Source organism: Martes martes, assembly GCF_963455335.1.
Source record: "Martes martes genome assembly, chromosome: 2".
Taxonomy (NCBI): Eukaryota; Metazoa; Chordata; class Mammalia; order Carnivora; family Mustelidae; genus Martes; species Martes martes.
This window is the reverse complement of record NC_137889.1, coordinates 16876580-16897817: the sequence shown is the minus strand read 5'-3', so window position 1 is coordinate 16897817 and position 21238 is coordinate 16876580. Positions and strand designations below refer to the sequence as shown.

The 21238-nt window shown below is 38.9% G+C and overlaps 1 protein-coding gene across 1 annotated transcript in view; it reads left to right on the top strand.

The window, feature by feature from the left end:
• Positions 1-21238, top strand: part of DCTN6 (dynactin subunit 6) — a 25354-nt gene extending 4116 nt beyond the window's left edge. The window contains exons 2-7 of the mRNA XM_080797829.1: positions 5162-5226; positions 14262-14367; positions 15708-15796; positions 17049-17096; positions 18636-18778; positions 20775-21238. Of these exons, the coding sequence (XP_080653955.1) occupies positions 5162-5226; positions 14262-14367; positions 15708-15796; positions 17049-17096; positions 18636-18778; positions 20775-20873 (550 nt within the window). The 3' untranslated portion in view covers positions 20874-21238. The remainder of the gene's footprint in view (positions 1-5161; positions 5227-14261; positions 14368-15707; positions 15797-17048; positions 17097-18635; positions 18779-20774) is intronic.

Below are 21238 nucleotides of genomic sequence, written 5' to 3'. Positions count from 1 at the left end.
TTTTTAAAAGATTTTATTTATTTATTTGACAGAGCGAGAGAGAGATCACAAGTAGGCAGAGAGGCAGGCAGAGGGGGAGGGGGAAGCAGGCTCCCCGCTGAGCAGAGAGCCCAATGCAGGACTCGATTCCAGGACCCCGAGATCATGACCTGAGCCAAAGGCTTAACCCACTGAGCCACCCAGGCGCCCCTTGGAGCTCGTTCTTAGACATTGTTCCTTTTTCCTAGACTTCTGTCTTGTTTTCTGCAGTAATGTCTCTTATTTCTCTGAATTATAAGGTTTTTTGTTTTTTTTTAAAGTTTTCTTTTAGTACCTGAATTGTCTGTGTTTCCTCAAACTGTTCTTTTTCCTCTTTGATTTGCTTTTTTCATTTTTAGTTGGAGGCTTTCCTGATTTATCTGATAATCTCTGGCTCTTGGTCCATTATTAAGAATGAGAACTAAACAACTGTAAAGGGGGTGGTGCCTGGGTGGCTCAGTGGGTTAAAGCCTCTGCCTTAAGCTCAGGTCATGATCTCAGGGTCCTGTGATCGACCCCCGCATCAGGCTCTCTGCTCAGCAGAGATCCTGGTCCTCCTCTCTCTTCTGCCTGTCTCTCTGCCTACTTGTGATCTCTGTCTGTCAAATAAATAAATAAATATTTAAAAAAATAAAATAAACAACTGGAAGGGGAGCTGATGGGCTAAACTAAACAACATGGGGGAAGGGGAGCTGGTTGGCTCACTGTTGCTCTGTCATCATTACCTACCTCTTGACCTGATGTCTCAAGTGCAAGGCCACAGGGAGGAGCAAACTTTGTCTATAAAAAGGTAGTTTTGGGGGGCGCCTGGGTGGCTCAGTGGGTTAAAGCCTCTGCCTTTGGCTCAGGTCATGATCCCAGGGTCCTGGGATCGAGCCCCGCATCGGGCTCTCTGCTCAACAGGGAGCCTGCTTCCCTTCCTCTCTCTCTGCCTGCCTCTCTGCCTAATTGTGATCTCTGTCTGTCAAATAAATAAATAAAATCTTTAAAAAAAAAAAGTAGTTTGGGGAGCCTGGGTGGCTCAGTCATTAATCGTCTGCCTTCGGCTGGGGTCATGATCCCAGGGTCCTGGGATGAAGCCCCTCGTTGGCTCCGTGCTTGGCGGGAAGCCTGCTTCTCCCTCTACCACTCCCCCTGCTTGTGTTCCCTCTCTCGCCATGTCTCTCTCTGTCAAATAAATAAATAAAATCTTAAAAAAAAAAAAAAGACAGAAAAAGTAGTTTTATCTTGTTTTTTCTTTTGTTAGGGAGTATATAGTGTTCCAGTTAGGTGATGATTATATTTTATTTCATTACTCCTCCCCTTTTACGATTTCATTATTCTAAACAACATTGCCAATTTTTACATATATATATTCCTCCTATTGAATTCTTGATGAGAGAACTCCAGAAATAGATTTCCGAGGTCAAACATTGTGACTGTGTTGATGATTCCTGATGCATATTGATACACTATTTTCCAGGAAGTGTCCTAGTAATTGTCAACAAAGGTGTCCAAGTGTCTTAGTTAAATTATAGGTGCATCATCATTTGATTACCATCATAAATAAAAGCAAAAACTCCTCATTAACCTGAACAAACTAATATAAGAAATAGACCAGAATATGATTATACTGACTATTCTAAGTGTTCATATTTATTTCATAACACAACCTTTTGTTTCTTACTTATATTGACTTGTGTCATGTATCAAGCATCCTGAATGTAATATGACACAACAGGTATAGACAATGATCTAGAAATACTATAACCAATGTCATTGAATATGACATAATAAGTTACATATGTGATAGCTGGGTATTTATTTGAAGGTTGGAAGTAAGAAGAAGTGATACTAATGAATAATAATTTTATCCTTGGTTAAAAAAGATTGTTGTTGAAGCAATAGGAACAGTGATTTAAAAAACAAAAAAACTGGTCTTGGGGTACCTGGGTGGCACAGTGGGTTAGGCACTGGACTCTTGGTTTTGGTTGAGGTAATGATCCTAGGGTTATGAGATCAAGCCCTGTATCTATCTGGCTTAAGGGCAGAGTCTGCTTGAGATTTTCTCTCCCTCTGTTCCTCCTCCTGGTGTGCACGCACGTTCTCTCTCTCTCTCTCTCTCAAATAAATAAATAAATAAATCTTTAAAAAAACAATCTTAAAGGGAAACTGAGAAGTCTAAAATTAGTTAAATGATACTTAAGAGTTACAAGAAAGTATTTTTAGGTAAAATAAAGTTTAAGTGGGGGAGGGCGTATAGGGATCATAATTTGAGGGAGATTTTTTAAGGAAATAGGGATAAATAAATAATCACCCTGATTATGGAAATGAATCCAGTACCCACTTAGCACCTGGTGTTAAGAAAATTTTATCACTCTCTTTTTTGTTTTGTTTTATTTACATATTGAATAAGCAGTGCATTTGTGGGTTTCAAAATGCAAGCAGTTAAAAAATGGGCATCTAATGAAAAAGTGTCTGTATACCATTGTGTCCCTGCTATCCAGCTCCTCTCTCTGAAGGTGATAAATATTATTAGTACCTTGTCTGTTCCTCTGGAGTGGGTTTGGAAATATTCAAGCAGATACAAATATTCAGCAGGTACACACTGGTGTGGCTGTATTGGTTGCATCAGTTGTAAATGATGCTCAAAAGTTAGAGAAATTTAATGTGCTAATTACTTTAAATATTTTGTTAGATTGCCAAGCATGTCCTTTTTAAGTTCATGTTTCATATAATGAAAATTTACGTTAATCAAGGAGGACAAATACGAAAGCATGAGCCTGCCTCACAGTAAAACATTTGGAAAAAAAGAAAACCTGGCAATAACAATTTTTTTAACCAAAGAAATGTCCCCCCAAAAAAGACATGAAAAACAAGTAGAAAGTACCATTAGCATTTTTATACTATCTACTATGTTAAAAATAAGCAAATATTTTCATACGTGAATATTTATAGAACTTAAAAAATAATATCGATGTGAGTGAATCATTATACTCTACATTTATGGTTCTTACTGCTTGAAAAACTATTTGCTAGAATAAGAAAACAAGTTTTTAGAAAATTTATAAACCAAAACATTAACGTTTTGGTCAAGAAAGTTTCAACTGTTTTACATACCAGGTTTTATTAATTTATTTAAAATCCATCATTCGGGGCGCCTGGGTGGCTCAGTGGGTTAAGTGACTGCCTTCAGCTCAGGTCATGATCCCAGGGTCCTAAGATCAAGCCCCATGTCAGGTTCCTTACTCAGTAGGAAGCCTGCTTCTCCCTCTCCCTCTGCCTGCTTCTCCGCCTGCTTTTGCTCACTCTGTTAAATAAATAAATTAAATTAAATTAAAATAAAACGCATAATTCATGGCTTAGAAAGATAGTTTGATAGGTTTTGTTGGTCTTATGGAGCCAGAACAGGTTAAGGCTATTAAACATCATACTGAAATCTTAACCAGGGCTATAAGGCAAGAAAAAGAAATAATATGCATATAGACTGGAAAAGAAGTAAAACTGTCCCATTCACAGACAACAAAACTCCTTTTGTGAGAAATCCTAGAGAATCTATGTGAACTGAGTGGGTTTAGCAAGGTTTTAGGAAACAAAGTCAATATACAAAATTATATTTCTTTCTTTCTTTTTCTTTTTTTTTTAAGTGAGCTCCACACCTAGCATGGAGTCTAATGGGAAGTTTGCATTCACAATCCTGAGATCAAGACTTGAGCTGAGATCAAGAGTCTAACACTTAACCTACTGAGCCACTCAAGCGCCCCCAAAATTATTGTGTTCCTATATACTTGCAGTGAACAACTAGAAATCAAAATTTTGAAAAATCCAAATAGGATTATAAAGTAAAATTAGCTAACATGGTATTGCTGCTATTTTAGAGAAGCTGAGTGCATATTTAACACCATGAATAATTTCATTACTACTAAGGAAAATACTTAATAAGAAAAAGTTACCGAATGATTATCAGTTTAAGACGGGGGAAGTCATTTGGTACAGTTCTGCATGTCAGCTCATGGCCCAGCCAAGGCAGCATTTAGCTAGATTGAGCTGTGTCAAACAGGACGTCACAGGGATGCCTGGGTGGCTCAGTGGGTTAAGCGGCTGCCTTCGGCTCAGGTCATGATCCCAGCGTCCTGGGATCGAGTCCCACATCGGGCTCCTTGCTCCGCAGGGAGCCTGCTTCTCCCTCTGCCACTCTGTCTGCCTGTGCTCACTCACTCACTCTCTCTCTCTCTGGCAAATAAATAAATAAAATCTTTAAAAAAAAAACAAAAAACCAGGACGTCACAGAATATCAAAAAGCATTAGTAAATTATTTGTACATTAGTAATTTGGGGACAATTTGCATTCCAATTTATATCACTCAATAAGCAGTTTTATAACATATATAGTTAGAGAATAAATAGGAATCTTTGTAAATTTTAAATCTCTACATTGATTTCTATATTAATATTACCTTGCTGGTTGGTAAATATTTTGAATGTACATTCATTTACAAAATTTATGATGCATTATGTACCATCCATTTTCTGGCTTTGATCTTTTTTGACTTAATATAGCTTGGAAATCATCCCAAGTCTTTACATAAAGTATTATTCTTTCTTTTTTATGACTGTGTAATAAACTGTGGTGTACCGTAGTTATTAGTATTAATCAGTCTCTTACTAATGGATGGTTAGGTGTATTCAGCTTTATCCTATTTAGAAACAATGCTGGTGTTAAAGGAATCCAAAGCCTCTTTTCTTGAGCATTTTATTTTTATCATTTTTTAAAAGATTTATTTATTTTAGAGAAAGAGAGTGAGCACAGGGGGTGGGGGCAGAGGGAGAGAGAGAATTTCAAGCAGACTCCCCAGTGAGCACAAAACCTGATATGGGGCTCAATCCCGTGACCCTGAGATTATGACCTGAGCAGAAACCAAGAGTCAGTCACTTAACTGAGCCACCAAGGCACTCCCTCAAGCGTTTTAATAAGGTATCATTAGTGATTTTAACCAATGGATAGTATGCCTCCTGAGAATTTTGTAATATATTAAATACCCTATTCTCTTACAGTTTTTTAAATCCATTTTTTAAACCTTTTTCTCACTGCAGCATTAAGATAACTTCTATAACAATATTTTTAAAATGTACCCATGGTGAATATTACCTTTTTCTTTCTACAGTGTGAAGATTGCTCCTGGAGCAGTTGTTTGTGTAGAAAGTGAAATTCGGGGTGATGTAACCATAGGTAAGAAAATCGTTTATTAGTTATTTAGTTAGTAGTTAGTTAGTTTAATAGTTTATTATTTCTCAAAAATGGATGTAATTTAATTTATTTCAGTGTTTTACAGTTAATTAGGTTTTATATATTTGTCTGTTTCACTGATGTCCTAATTTTATTGACAAAATAATGTATTTTTCCTGTAAATATTAAATATTTCTAATAGAATTAAGTCTGATGGAAACTTTTTAAAGATTTTATTTTTAGGTAATTTCTACACCCAACATGGGGTTCAAACTCAAAACCCTGAGATCGAGTCTCATGCTCCACCCACTGAGCCAGCCAGGCCCTCTGATGGACTCTATATTTAAACTTCTGTCTGATAAACTAATGAAGCAATATAATGAAGTCATTGATTTATTTGAGAAACATCCAAATGGGTACCTGCTGTGTGCCAGGCATGTGCTAGCACTAGGGACACAGGAGTGAACACAGCAGACAAGGTACTGCTTCATGGAGCTTACATGCTACCGTTAATGAGTGTGGACCATGGAGTCTGACAGATCTGGGTTAGTATCCTTGCTCTTTACCTGCCGATTTACTTTAGTAGACCGCTTAACTTCACTGACCTTCATTTTCCCCATCCGCGTGTAATTGTGTGTTTTAGAATTAGGTTCAGCTGCATATGGTGGTGGCTTTAACTATGCAGAGGTTTATTCTTTTATATAAAGAAATACAGAGGTGGGCAATTTAGGACTACTTAGTTGGTTGTCCAGGGGCTCTGGCCTTGTAGGCCAGGATGCGATCCTAAAGCACCAAGAGTGATCTTGGATAAGAAAAGGGAGGAGTGGAGACAAAAAGGTGTACCTCCCAGTTGAGTCAGCTTCCTTTAAATAGTCTTCCTGAAAGTTCCACACAGTCTCTCTTTGTATATACAGTCTCTGCCTTGGATTTAGTGTCATGGACACGTGTAGCTGCAGGGGAGGCTGGGAGATCATAGTCTGAACTGTGCTTTGCTTCTCCCAGTCCAATAGGGTTCTGTTACCAGGGCAGAGGAAAGCATGGATATCTAGTGGCAATTAGCAGTTTTTGTGACATGCAAAATAGGAGTGCCTACCTCATAGGTTTTTGAGGGATTCAATAAGAGAATGTTTGTGAAAGTCATTGCCCAAATCCTAACTCTAGCTAATCGCACCATTTTATCTTAACATTGTGTACCCTTGCTAGAGGTGAGATCCAACACTTAAATCAAATGAACAGTTTAACAGGTGGCATCTTGCTTATATGGACATAATTAAGTTCTCCCAAACTTACATTTTAGCCACTTATTCTTTTACATATGTTGTCACGGCCTGTCATGCCCTTGGAGCTTTACAAACGTGAGTCCGTCCTTACTAGCAGCTGCTCGTTACCAGAGTAGAGCTTTCAGAGAGAAAACATGCCCTGCTCCCTTACACCAACAGGATCTTTAATTGGAAAAAAAAACTATGAATTTTATTTAAGCCTCTGACCAATTTAGGCATCATGTCTTAGAGAACACGTGAAGATTGTGCTGGTATTATGGAACATCATTGGGAATTTGCCAGGTTGGATTTATGTAATTATTTTAAGTTGACAGAATTTCAGAGTTTAGAAGATGACCCGGTTTCTGTTCAGTGCTATGTTAACTCTTTGTGAATTCCCAAACTGCTTGCAAACTTTTTATGAGGAGAAATCATGATGGCTACTTGTTTATCGGTGCTCTTCTGCACTATTTTTAATCTGATATTTTTATGGTTTTCATCATGATTTGAGGAATAACCCTTTCATTAGCTCACAAGGTATTCTATAATTAGAATGAAAGTAAGACTAAAATAATGTAGCTAATTACGCACATTTTTCCTTTCATTTCTACTTCTTCCCCATTCTAAACTAAGTATACTATACCTACTATGGAACAGATGCAAAGATGGCATAGACGCCTCTGCTGGCTAAACGTGCAAGGTGTATATATATGTTTGTGTGTGTGTGTGTGTTTCTGACTTGGAAAAAAACTCCTGTTACTTGTAGAAGCTTATGTAGAATAGCAGGAAAACCTTTCTCCTGTGAAAAGGAAGGGTGGGCCACTGGCCACTGCATGGGATTAGAGCATGAGGGTTACCAGGAGTCAGCACTCGCTTTCTTGTTTCTCCTGTTGTCTTTCACTACTTTATGCTCCTCTCTTTTCTTTATCCTTATGTCAACCAACCTTCCCTAATGTTGAAATTATGTAAGGAAATACAGTGTTTATTTTTTATTTTATTTTATTATTTGTTTATTTATTTGACAGACAGAGATCACGATTAGGCAGAGGCAGGCAGAGAGAGAAGAAGGGAAGCAGGCTCCCTATTGAGCAAAGAGCCCGATGCGGGGCTTGATCCCAGGACCCTGGGATCATGACCTGAGCCTAAGGCAGAGGCTTCAACCCACTGAGCCACCCAGGCACCCCAGGAAATACAGTGTTTAAATCTACTTTCCATATAGGTTTTTCCTCTAGCTGATAGTACACAGCTCTGTGGTTAAGATATAAAATGACAGTTCAATACAGATTTCCAGTGATCGATTAATAGTGTAAGAAGTGGTCATAATTTTTTAACTAGTGATTTGAAGCTTGTCATAGAATGAATCTAAGTTAGTATTTGTTATGCTTATTTTTGACCCAGTTTTTTTAAACAAGAAAATGTGCTGAAATACTTTACAGAAATATCTGTTTTTTATTTTTTTTATTTTTATTTTTTTAAAGATTTTATTTTTTTATTTGACAGAGATCATAAGTAGACAGAGAAGCAGGCAGAGAGAGAGGAGGAAGCAGGCCCCCCGATGAGCAGAGAGCCCGATGTGGGGCTCGATCCCAAGACCCTGGGATCATGACCTGAGCTGAAGGCAGAGGCTTTAACCCACTGAGCCACCCAGGCGCCCCTTTCAGTTTTTTAAATTAAGGAAAATATTCAGAAGGGATATAGTTACCCATTGTTTAGTCTTTTACAATTCTTCATTTTCATTATGTGTTTCTTATCTTTTTGTTTTTGTTTTTTTGTTTTGTGTTTCTCGTCTTTAATTGTATATATAAGTATGGAAACTTTCTAGAATCGGAATTTAGAGAGCCATTTCTATCATTTTTTTAAAAGATTTTATTTATTTATTTATTTGTCAGAGAGAGAAAGAGAGAGCACAAGCAGGCAGAGTGGCAGGCAGAGGGAGAGAGAGAAGCAGGCTCCCCGATGAGGAAGGAGCCCGATATGGGACTCAATCCCAGGACCCTGGGATCATGACCTGGGCAGAAGGCAGCAGGTTAACCAACTGAGCCACCCAGGCATCCCTATCATTGTTTTTTTTAAGGATTTTTTTTTTTTTTTTACTTATTTAAGAGAGAGCAAATGAGTTGGGGGGAGGGGTAGAGGGAGAGTGAGAAGCAGACTCTGCTGAGCAGGGAGCCCGACGTGGGGCTTGATCACAGGACCCTAGAATCATGACCCGAGCCCAAGGCAGATGTTTAACCAGCTAAGCCACCCAGGTGCCCCTCCATCATTGTTATATTTGGTATAGGATATCTCTAATCACGGTGCCTGGGTGGCTTAGATAGTTAAATGTCTGACTCCTGATTGCGGCTCAGGTTATGATCTCAGGGTTGTGAGACCCAGTCCTGCCCTGGGCTCCATGTTGGGTGCCCTGGGCATGGAGACTGCTCAAGATGCTCACTCTCCCTTTCCCTCTTCCCGCTCCCTCCCCAGATAAATATAAATGTAAAACCTTTTGACTGTTATTAATTCATTTTTCTGATGTAATACATCAGATTAAAAAGCTCCTAGGAGATACGAAGTTAAATCAACTGGGAGAGTAGAGATAAGTTATTTAATTAAAACTTACTCTCTCCACCATGGTTGGTTGGTTTGTTTTCTGATTTATGGCTTTTATTTATTTATTTATTTATTTATTTATTGTTTTTGCCTAATATACTAGAATAAAGTCTTTTTCTCTTATGCTATGGATAGGGAGATTTGAACACTTAATAAGCTCTATTTTCTGCGTTAAGTAGCAATAAACTTAAGTGTAGTTGAATTAATGGGTTTTTCACAGGATGTTATGCATAACTTTCTGTCCCCTAGTTGGGTATACTCCTACCAGATTATTCCATTCTGAAATATTTTGGAAGTAATTTTTTCCTTCTCTATGTTTCAGGGGTGTAGTAGAACTTTAAACCTGATCTTCTATTCTAGAAAAATCAGGTGTTTGGTTTATCAAAGACACTAGTCTGAAGCTTTGGAGTATTGTCCTTAAGCAGAAATTCTGTGACTTGAGGCTCTGCTGGAACCTGACCCCTTTCATTAGAGACTGCTGGGAAAAGACCTTGGGAAAAATAACAGCTCTCTTGTTAATTACAGTGTGGGTAAACAAGGTTTCATAGTATCAAGCCTGTTTGTAATTAGGCTGCCTTGGATTTTGGGCCATGCATTATTTCCTTAAATTTTGCTTTGAAAGCTGAAAAACATTGCAGAAAGTCACTTCTAAGCACAGTCTGTAGTCCCACCATGGGGTGAAAGTCAGTCTCCTGGTCTTAGGACAGGGCTTGGTTGGGACATTGCAAGTAGGAAGGCAGAACTCCACACAGTGTAAAACCCTGAGATGGAAGCCCTATTCCCACTTACTCTGTCTTTCTGTCCATTAGAGTTTTTAATACAGAGCAAAAGCTTCCCTTTAACCATGGAAATCTTTTTCAATAAGGCAGAACAGTGGCTTTGACTTAAACTTCATCAAATATAAAGCAGCGCTTACAGGTACTTCGGCTTACAGGTCAAAAGAATTGTTTTAATTTTCAAAGGGAAAAGCTTGTGGCTTTTTGAACTGTTTATTGACATATGAAAATGTGCACAGAGATTGCTTTCTGTGGCAAAGACAGACAGGAAAAATGTCCTTTACCAAATGAGGGGAATGGAAATTTGATGCGAGGAATGCCTTTCTGGCTGTGTTGCATCAAGCCCAGCCAACCATTTAGAAAAATAATTCATCAGCCGGCAAGGCAACTCCAACTCTAGACACATTTATCCAAACAAGGAGATAAGCCAAATAGGGTTTCAGCGCATTTGGTAAGAAAATACACAAACTACCCTGCCAGCGAGAGCTCCAAGAAGTTCACAACAACCTTTAAAAAAAAAATCTTTCCATGGTGACAGATTTTATTTTTAAAGCATTTTAACCTCAAGATCCTTAAACTTGGTTTGCAATCAGACCCATTCTAGGTAAAAGTGCTTCTCGCATGCGGAAGAGTGTGGAGCAGTCTGTGCTCACATTTTAGTCGGCTGCAGCTGCCCGGGACTTGGAATAGTACTTGGATGCCCGGGCTCGCTGGTGCCAGCCACCAGCCCCAAACTGTGCAGAGACGGAGCCCACACTGTGGACCGCACACCTGCCCCCGAATGGCCCTTTAGGGAGCCCTCCAAACCAAAATCTTAGCAGTCACGTGCCGAAGGACGTTGGTACTAACCTCTCTAGTCTCTACCCCAAAAGACCTACGACAGGTTTAGGGGAGCTGTTCAGTTTATTATCTACCGTGACTTTTGCTGTTACTTCACAATTCAAAGTTCATGTTTTGACCTTTTACGTTCTTTCCGCCCCAAATACGGGGACTTGTAGTTTGGCGGTACTGCCACTAGGGGGAGGTGCTGTCTTAAGTGCAGATCTCACCCAAGCTGGTGATGTTTCTTCGTATCTCAGGGCCTTCAGATTTCTAACCAGGAGTTTTCCAGTTTTCTTCTAGCTAACTTATTAATAATGATAAAAATGGTAACAACAATAATAAAATGCCTGGTTAAAATAGCTCAGGCGTTATATTTAAAACTTGTATGAGACATGGAGATCGTGTCTTTGTTTTTTCAAATTTCATTTTTTAAAATTTGTGTTTGTATAATTAACATGTATTATATTATTTTTGAAAGGGAAAAATGGAAGTATCAGTTGTTTTCAGAGCTACACTTTAGTGGAACTTTTAAAGAAAGGCAGGTTTCAGTGATAACCTTGTCATACTAGTCCATTCTCAGGTAGCTTCTCGCAGGTGGACTTGCTGTCGAAAGCTACAGCTTGAGGACCAGCAGAATAGCTAGTGCGGCCGGCTTCTTGTCCAGCAGTGACAGCCGATCTGCTTTCTATCACAGCGTGATGATCTCTTCCCTAAGATTCTAATGCTAGTATGGAAAATACTTTTTTAATTTCTTTTATTATTTTACAGTAATATATAAATTTCTCCACACTGATTAAAAGGAGTTACTACCCTAGTAACCTGAGTAGAGGAGTAAAGTGGACCCCTTTTTTGTCTCTCAGACCAGAAAGAGTTGTTTTGCTTATTATGATAGTTATACAAATAGCCTTTGGTGTCAGATAGTGATGAACCTCCCATTTTTAACAGTTACGGACCAGACCCTGTGATCTGCCTTTCAGACATTATTTCGTATAACCCATACTTCAACATGATGAAGTAGATTGCTCCAGATCTCATCTTTTTATGGGGGAGAGAACAGGCATTTGAGAGATGAAGCACACAGCCTTTCCGTGGTAGAGACCACGGTCAGGACCTTCCAGACGAGGGGTGGGGTGCTGGCAGGGCTCTAATGACAAAGAACCTAAAATTGAATGACTTGTCCCTTTTATCACAGAACATTTTATTTTGTTTTATTTTTAAGATTTTATTTATTTATTTGAGAGAGAGAAAGCAGAGCGAGAGAGAGCACCACTGGGGGAGGGGCAGGAGAGAGGGGGGAGGAACAGGCTCCCCAGGGAGCAGGGAGCCTGATATGGGGTTCCATCCCAGGACCCTGGATTCGTGACCTGAGACAAAGGCAGATGCTTAACCGACTGAACCACCCAGGCACCCCCATCACAGAGCATTTTAAAGTAAAATGCAAATCTGGTATTGTGCAAACTATAGACTCAAATTGGTTCACACAGCTGGAAGACCTGTAAGAAATTTCTCATTTCAAAAGAATCCAGTGTTTGTTTTAGTATTTTTTAGCACCTCTCTCCCAAAAGTGGTAACATCTAAATGCCCATCATTAAGGGCTTGGTTAAATAAATTATGGTATGTTAATATGATACGAAATACTGTTCAGCCACTGAAAAGAATAGCTAGCTAAATGTACTTACATGGGAAAATCACCATGACTTTTCAGGTGAATAAAGCAAATTGCAGAATAATAAGTACTGTTCCTTGATTTAAAAACAAACAAACCATGTGCCTATAATCCGTATTTTTCTACCTTCAAATTCTATTTATTCCTTAACTTTATGATAAAATATATTTTATATATAGTGACATTTACAGGACTTAAGTATACAGTAGAACTTAAGTCTGGAATAATATACCCCAAACTTTTAAGAATAGTTACCTCTAGGGAATAGGCTTGCATAAAGAGAGGATCTTTCACTTTTTGCTTTGAGTTTTTATAATGGGCACATACTGCTTTTATAAATGTGTGTATTTTTTTAACAAAGAAAAAAAAGGCACGCATGTCCACTTGAGAACCTTCCCAGAGATCCCGAGAAATCCCATCTTCTGTCCTGAATAGGAGAAGTTGCCAGAGAAATTTTAGTTTGGCATCTGAGGACTTGGGGAGCGAGAGGTGACAGAAATAGCAAAGCCTCTCTCCTGTTGTTCCTTATCAGACTGTGGGTCCTTTGCCCGCGCATCCTGTCTCGGGCCCCACCCTCCTTATCAGTCCCCAGCTCGTCATTGTTAGGGGAAAAATAAAGCTGCACGGGGGTTCCTTCCAGTTCTCTGGGCACCAGGAACACCTCATTTATTTTAATACATTTGTGTGTGAGTGTGTTAAGTATTCCCAGTTTTCCAGATAAACAAAACAAAGAAGATACGCAAGCTCCAAAGGGCAAAAGTAGCATGTATTCCTTTTTGTTTCCCTGTGACCTGTAGCACTGCATCACCAGCAGGTAATGACTACGGAATAAATTAATTTACACAATCCAATACCGAGCTACATGAACAGTGTCATCTTCCTGACTGCCTCCCACCTTCTGTCAATGCTTCTGCCCACACTCTCCTACTTTCAGAGTCGATCCCACTGCTTGTTTACCAGTAGAAATAGCCTTTGGCCTCGGGGGTGGGCGGGGCCGTTGCTGCAGGGAATGGCGAAAGTGAGGTTATATTTTCTCCTGAGTGGTTTCATGATCACCAAACACTAGGCCTTCAGGAAATTAGGAACCAGGGGAAGGAACGTGTTAGCACTCCAGAATGCTGTCCCTGTTTGAGCAGTGCAGTGCCTCCTCCACCCTGATGGTGAAATGGATGTGAGACCCCATCTTGCTCCCTTTGAGATGGGAGACGTTGCCTCAGTTGGCCTATCTCAGAGTCTTAGGACTCCAGTAATCACATTTGTCTCCTTCCACTGTCTCCCTGTAACCTTTTTCAGTAAAAGCTCTGCCTCCTTCCAGGGGTTAGGCTTGCTGTAGGGACAGAGACAAAGTAACAAAGACAACATTAGTTTACATATTTCCCGTCTCCCATTGCTCCCATATTGCCTTTTAGCCACATAATAAAGAGGCTAACTCTGCAGTACACTAGAATAAGAAAGTGCTTTGTGGTTCACTAGCATGAGAAAGCCATGGCGTTGTAAGCAGAGAGCCTCACTTTTATGAAGGAAAGCAAAACAAGGAAGGGAATTAATTTTTATTGCCAACAATGTGCCAGAATACTGTGTCCACAAACATTATCTCATCTAATCCTTACAACCACTCTGTGAGACTGGTATTTTCGCCACCCCCATTTCACTGCTGAGATAACAGAGGCTTCCAAACAGCCGCTGAGCCAGGGCTGTCTGGCTCCAGAGCCTGGGCTGTCTCCACTCACCTTGGCTTGAGATCTGGCTCTGACTACTGTTGATAACAGCGAAGAGATAACGTCTGTAATGTGCCTAGTGTGCCTGGCGCATACTTTAGAAAATGTGCCTCCCAATAGCCTTGACCAACACCCCCCTATCTTCTCCCCTCCTATTGGAAGCGTAGCCTCCACCAATAAATCCGTTTCATCATATTTTTAACAGGACCTAGGACGGTGATCCACCCTAAAGCACGCATTATTGCCGAAGCCGGGCCGATCGTGATCGGTGAAGGTAACCTCATAGAGGAACAGGCGCTTATCATAAATGCGTGAGTACGACTCTTACAGATACTTTGAATGAAGGGGCACAGATTGTGTTATTATTAATTTCAGCTTATCTATAGGAACATTTTACAACAGACATCTGAAAAGCCTGCTATTTTAGAACTAGAGAAACATTAAGGATCTTTTTAACACAAGAAATTAGTTAATGAGGAAACCAGAGACCAGATGGGTGAAGAGACTTATCCAAGGTGAGAGAACTCGTCCGTAGCTGACTAGAATCCCCTGCTCTGGGTCTGATGGCCTTCCCTTACATTGTCACTACCTCTTCTGTACATTAAGCAAGCATTTCCTGACTCTTGCCATCAAGTGCTGTGCTGACCACCCCAAAGAGAGTCTTTTGATTGGATGATTTCTCAGTTCTGGCTGGAATGTTATTACTCATGCCCAGACACATAAACTTAATTCTGTTGTATATTTTCATAAACCTTATGTGGGGGTAGCACCCAGAATTATATTTGAAAATTTGGAGGGTTCTAGAGGCAATTTTTAACTTTGAAGAGTAAAGAAATATTAAAATATTAAACATGTGCATAATCTTAGTGAACTAGACTGTAATACCTATGAAGTTTTCATAAGCATTTGTGAAGCTTTCTAGATAAAATTTTGGCAGGAAATTCAAGCTTATACCTAATTTATAGCAACAAATGTATGGAATTTTTAAGAAAGACCTTGGGAAAATATTTAACTGATAAAGAGATTGATTTGTTTTAACACTTACTTAGAATTTGGGAGTTTCTACTATATTAAGCAGTTTCTTTTTAAAATCTATTTTGGCACCTTTACTGTAAGTCAGTTGACAACAGCTATATTCTGTAGTAACTCAACTGTCAGAGATAAAGCTCCATTTAAAAAATGGCTTCCTCTTAGACCACAAACATTTTATGTTCCAAATATTTCAAACTACCTAACAGCATAAAATAATTATTTGGTGTGAATATCTGTTTGCATTTCACAATCTCGAATGATTATTAAGAATGGAAATTTTTTGACTCAGGCACGATTTTGATTCTAATTTAACAAGCTAAAAATGATAGCCAGCAACATTTTTACCTTGTCCTGGAAAAGGCCCTCTGGGCTTTGAGCTTTACTATGACGTCTTTAGGCATCTGCCTTTGGCTTCTTTACATTTCAGTAGTTCTTTTTCAATTCAGAATCAGTTCTTCAGCATAGAGGATAAATAATTCACTTGGATTAAGAAATTACTTATGTAGTTATATATTTTAAGCTAGTTGGAGGTTAAATTGAAAGAGTGAACCCGAATTCTAAAACAAGAGAAGTGCCTATTGCATTATTAATTTTGATGATTTGTCTCTTCTTTTTATAGTCACCCTGATAATATCACTCCTGATGCGGAAGATCCAGAACCGAAACCTATGATCATTGGCACCAATAATGTATTTGAAGTTGGCTGTTGTATCCTTTACAATAATTTAAGTAAACTCTTCTTCCCACTTGTCTTTAGCATTCAGATCTGTCCCATAGAAGTTGTCATGTTTTAGCTATCAAATATATCACGTATATTATAAGTGTGAGTTCACGCACACACATACGTATCTTTAGGTACCATCTTGCTCCTGTTGCTACAACTTGTTGATGGGTAGCAATGACTGAGTGGCGGTAGACACAGAAATAGGACTCCTGGCTTCTAGCCTCATTTAAGAACCACGGCTCTGTCCATTTGGTTCCTTTGTGGTTTTGGTTAACAGTATGCTGTCTGATGCAAAGAAATGGTGGATGGGGATGGAAATATTTCATTCTTTGTTTTTTCCCCCCGGAGTGCTATCAGTTCTTGTGCTTGTTTTTTGTCCTCTAAAAAGATAGTAAAATGTTTTCATGGTATCAGCAAAACATTATTTTATGATAGGAAAACTTGGATGAAAAAAATCTAAATGTTTAACAATAGCAAAATATTTAAATAAATTAAGCTATATGCACAAAATGGACGATCAGGACCATTAAGCAGTCATTTTGCACTATGTTTTTAAAGATTTTAATGGTATCGAATAATGCTTGCTTACAAATTTAATTGAACCAAATAAGTGAGCTGTGAGAGTTTATACAGTTTGATGTTTTACAGTTTGATTCCCAGTTATATAAAGAGAATTGTATGTATTTATATAAAGATATATCAGACTGTTAGCAGTGTTAGCATTAAGTGATTTGGTGATAAGTAATTTTAATTTTCTTAAGACAGTCATGAAAATACGTTACTCGTAGAATTGGGGTAAAAGATGCTCATTTCTTTAAAAAATATAGAAGGCGACTGCATCTGCTTTGAGATACTTGTATTTAAAGATTAAAACTTTACTTTCAGGCTGCTCTGAGCAGGAACTTCTGGCCAGACTGGGGCTGCATGGCCCTTCCCACGCCTTTGTCCTCTGCCGTGGTGCAGGATAAGGATATAGTGAATTAGGGACACCTGGGTGGCTCAGTTGGGGAAGCGTCTGCCTTCAGCTCAGGTCATGATCCCAGTGTCCTAGGATTGAGTACCGCAGCAGTTCTTGCTCAGCGGGAGCCTGCCTCTCCCCCTGTCTGCTCCTCCCCCTGCTTGTGCTTGCTCTGTGACAAATAAAGTCTTTAAAAAAAAAAAAAAAGGATATAGTGAATTAGTGGAGGGAAAAAAGGATGAACGCATTTACAGTGTTTACTTAACTCTGGCTTATAGATTCTCAAGCCATGAAAATGGGAGATAATAATGTTATTGAATCAAAAGGTAAGCTATATTTGGAATTTTTTTTTGTGAAAAGTGATTATCTCTTTTCTCTTTATTGTGTCCTGAAAAAACAACCTAAGTGGAAACTATGGCAATGTGGAAGGAGGGTATGGTTGAAAGTGGACTAAAATGTTACGAGACTAATTATTTGCCTTTAAGGAACTTAATAATGTGTATAATATATTGAATTAAAAATTCAGCCGTGGGTCTGCCTGGGGGGCTCAGTTGGTTAAGCATCCGACTCTTGATTTTGGTTCAGATTATGATCTCAGGGTTGTGAAATTGAGCCCCATGTCAGGCTCCTGGCTGGGCGTAGAGCCTGCTTAAGATTCTTTCTCCCTTTATGCTGAGTGAAATAAGTCAAGCAGAGAGAGTCAAGTATCATATGGTTTCACTTATTTGTGGAGCATAACAAATAACATGGAGGACATGGGGAGATGGAGAGGAGAAGGGAGTTGAGGGAAATTGGAAGGGGAGGTGAACCATGAGAGACTATGGACACTGAAAAACAACCTGAGGGTTTTGAAGGGGCGGGGGGTGGGAGGTTGGGGGAACCAGGTGGTGGGTATTGGGGAGGGCACGGATTGCATGGAGCACTGGGTGTGGTGCAAAAACAATGAATACTGTTATGCTGCAAAGAAATTAAAAAAAAAAAAAAAGATTCTTTCTCCCTTTCCCTCTGCCCCTCCCTCCCTCCCTTAAAAAAAAATCAGCTGTGTACATTTAAATCAGGATTGAATTAAACCATAATTTTCAGATGAAAGATTTGAAAAAGATTTCTGCTAAATACTAATGTCAGTGATAACTTAGTTGATTAATTGCAAAATTAAAGGAAATAATCATTTTCTGTAGCAGTTTGCTTTCTTTAATTGCAGGAGTTCTTTACCCTAGCCAGTCAGGAACAAAGGGAAGCTACTTATAAATGGAGGTAGGCAGGAGGTCATGTGAAGTTACCACCACTACTGGGAAAGCAGCTCCAAGACCATGTCCCACTACAGTCCACAGAGAACCTGAACAATGAGTAATGATTAAAAAAGAAATAGAATAATGATTTATCTTTGCTGGTCCTGATTGGTGTGAAATAAAATTATTTTTAATTAATAAAATTAGACTTTTTGTTAATCTACTTAATGGTCTTTTATTTCAACTTGGATTACCAATTATTATCCTTGTTATTTTCTATTTATTATATACTTACTGTGCATCAAACCTGTGCGCAGCATTTTACATTTAATATCTCACTTATTCCTTACAACAAACTGTAAGCAGGTCGGTCTTTCCATCTTATAAATAAACTTGCTCAGAGAATTTACAGTGACATGCCCACGGTCACACAACTAGTCAGCAAAGGTCTGTTTTAATCCATTTAATACTAGTCAGGCGCCTGCCTCTATACTTTATAAACTCTGAACTGAAATATTTCCTTAAATTTTTTTTCTTAAGGGTAGTTTGCAATTTAATATTTAAGTCATTTTAGAAAAAAATTAGCATTCTACTCATTTGTTTTAAATTGCAGGTCTTTCTTTGTTTTTACTGCAGCATATGTGGGCAGAAACGTAATATTGACAAGTGGTTGCATCATTGGGGCTTGCTGCAACCTGAATACGTTTGAAGTTATCCCTGAGAATACGGTGATCTATGGTGCAGACTGCCTTCGTCGGGCGCAGACTGAGCGGCCACAGGTACTAGAACCTGTCTTTAAAGAGTTCTTTCCAAAGGAAACAGACTTACATACAGAGAACAAACTGGTGGTTGCCACAGGGAAGGTAGGTGGAGGGGTGGATAAAATAAAGAGGTACAAGCTTCCAGTTATAAAATAAATAAGTCAAAGAGTTGAAGAGTACAGCATGGGGCATGTAGTCAATAATATTGTAAGAATAGTGTATGGTTGGGGCACCTGGGTGGCTCAGTGGGTTAAGCCTCTGCCTTCGGCTCAGGTCATGATCTCAGGGTCCTGGGATCAAGCCCCGCATCAGGCTCTCTGCTCAGCAGGGAGCCTGCTTCCCCCCCCCCCCCACCTCTGCCTGCCTCTCTGCCTACTTGTGACCTCTGTCTGTCAAATAAATGAATAAAATCTTAAAAAAAAAAAAAGAATAGTGTATGGTTGCTGATGGCAACTATATTCATCGTGGTGAGCACTGTGTAAGGTATGGAATTGTCGAGTCGCTATGTTGTACACTTGAAACTCATACAACACTGTTAATTATACTTGAAAGCTCTTTCTAGGGCTGCTGATTTTCCCCAAAATGTCACATGATTGTTTTAATGGGACAGCAGTCTGCTATTTAAAAAGCAGATGATTAAAATAAAACATCAGAGAAACATTCCTAAAGCTAGAATTTATTTGTAGTGAAATTATTCAGTATTCAAGTTATTACCAAAATTATGTACAAAGATGACAATGACAAATTGATAGAAAAAAGGAAATCCAGAGATGTTATTCCTGATCTTACGTGTTTTCACTGAAGATGCGTCACCAAACTTTATAAACTATTGATTCACTCTTAAAATATTAATCCTCCAGGGTAAGGAATGACCCTACCAAATGTATATGGGGCAGCCAACTTAGATCCATCTATTAGTTTGCCAACATAGACTACTTGAAAATAAACACAGTTGGTGAATATGCAAATGTATTTGGATATTTTCCTGGCTTATGAGAATTTATCTTCTCCTCCTAAGAACCAGGAACAATGAAGAATATGTATTTAGAGTTTCATTTAGGAGGTAAATAAGATAGGGCATTTGGGGCTTTCTTGGGACAGAAGACATTCTAATTGAGGTCTTGAGCCTCATCGCTTGGCCCACACTATAGGGCTTTAGTGACCCAGCATCTTTCCCCTCCCCACAAAGAAAATATTTTTTAAGTCATTTATCACTTTGCATCTGAATCTTAGCCATATTTTATCAGAAATTAAAACTCCAGTTCTCTTTGGGCTATTCTGTTTTTCTGACATTTGGCTTTTATTACTATTATAAGCAAGTATGACTTCTGTAGACTAAAACGGCAATGAGAACAAATCCGTTTTTCTTTTCACTGTCTTTTTCATAACAGCAAAAATGATCGAAGAGGGAGAAATGAATTGGGTTAAGGGAAATTAGAGTTAAGTAAGCAAGAATATCTGAAGTTTAATGGATACTGTTTTCCACATTTCAGTGATCACAGTGATCACATAGAGGTCCTTATTAAAAGAAGGACTGCCCAGACTTATTGAATCACAATGTCTAGGGGAGGGGCCTGAAACTCCGTATTTGTCACGAGTGCCCCTCGTGAGTTTCACAGTGAGGGAAATTGGGGCAAAGCTGATGCAGGAAGGGGGACGAGCCACTGAGGCCTGCAGCCAAGTGCTGTGTGGGTCCTGTGCAAAGCCGTGCGCTCCAGGTTTCTACTTACGTTGCTGTCTGTGATAAGAACTGTTTAACTTTTTGGAGGCCAGGGTAAAGTCTACCAAAGCAGGATTGAAAACCAAGTCCTGTATAATTTTATATATAAAATCTTTTGGCTTTTTCTTATTTCCAAACTTAACATGTATTCATTGTAAATTAAAAAGAAAAAAGAACAGGTAAGCAAAATAAGCCAGTGAAAATCACCTATATTTCCCTGGTGTGGTGGTAATTATTTCTGCCTGGTATTCTTTGCCTTCTGCTTGTCAGTCCATAATTATCTTATCTTTTTAGCCCCAGACACTACAGCTGGATTTCCTGATGAAAATCTTGCCAAACTACCACCACCTAAAGAAGACTATGAAAGGAAGCTCAACTCCAGTTAAGAACTAAGAACAATACATGACATCAAGATAAGAGTTTGTCTTTGACCACTGTCTTTTGAAAGGGCCACAGTGTTCATGCACTCTTAGCAGTTCCCAGAATAATCCATGTTGACTTTATTTTGTAAAATTGAGTCAGAGAGGAAGGTAATGGATTTTCACTGTAACTGTCCTTTGTAATTTATATAAAATGCATTATTTTCTTATATCCTTTCTCCTGAGAATTTACAGGTTTAGTTTATTTTTCTTTTGTCATATAAAATGTCGGCTGTGGATTTTAGTTGTATAAAAGACTCCCCGTGATAAGGAAGGACATATTGCTGTGTATTTATATTCTAGCATATATTGTACTAAATAAAAATGCTAATAGCAGGA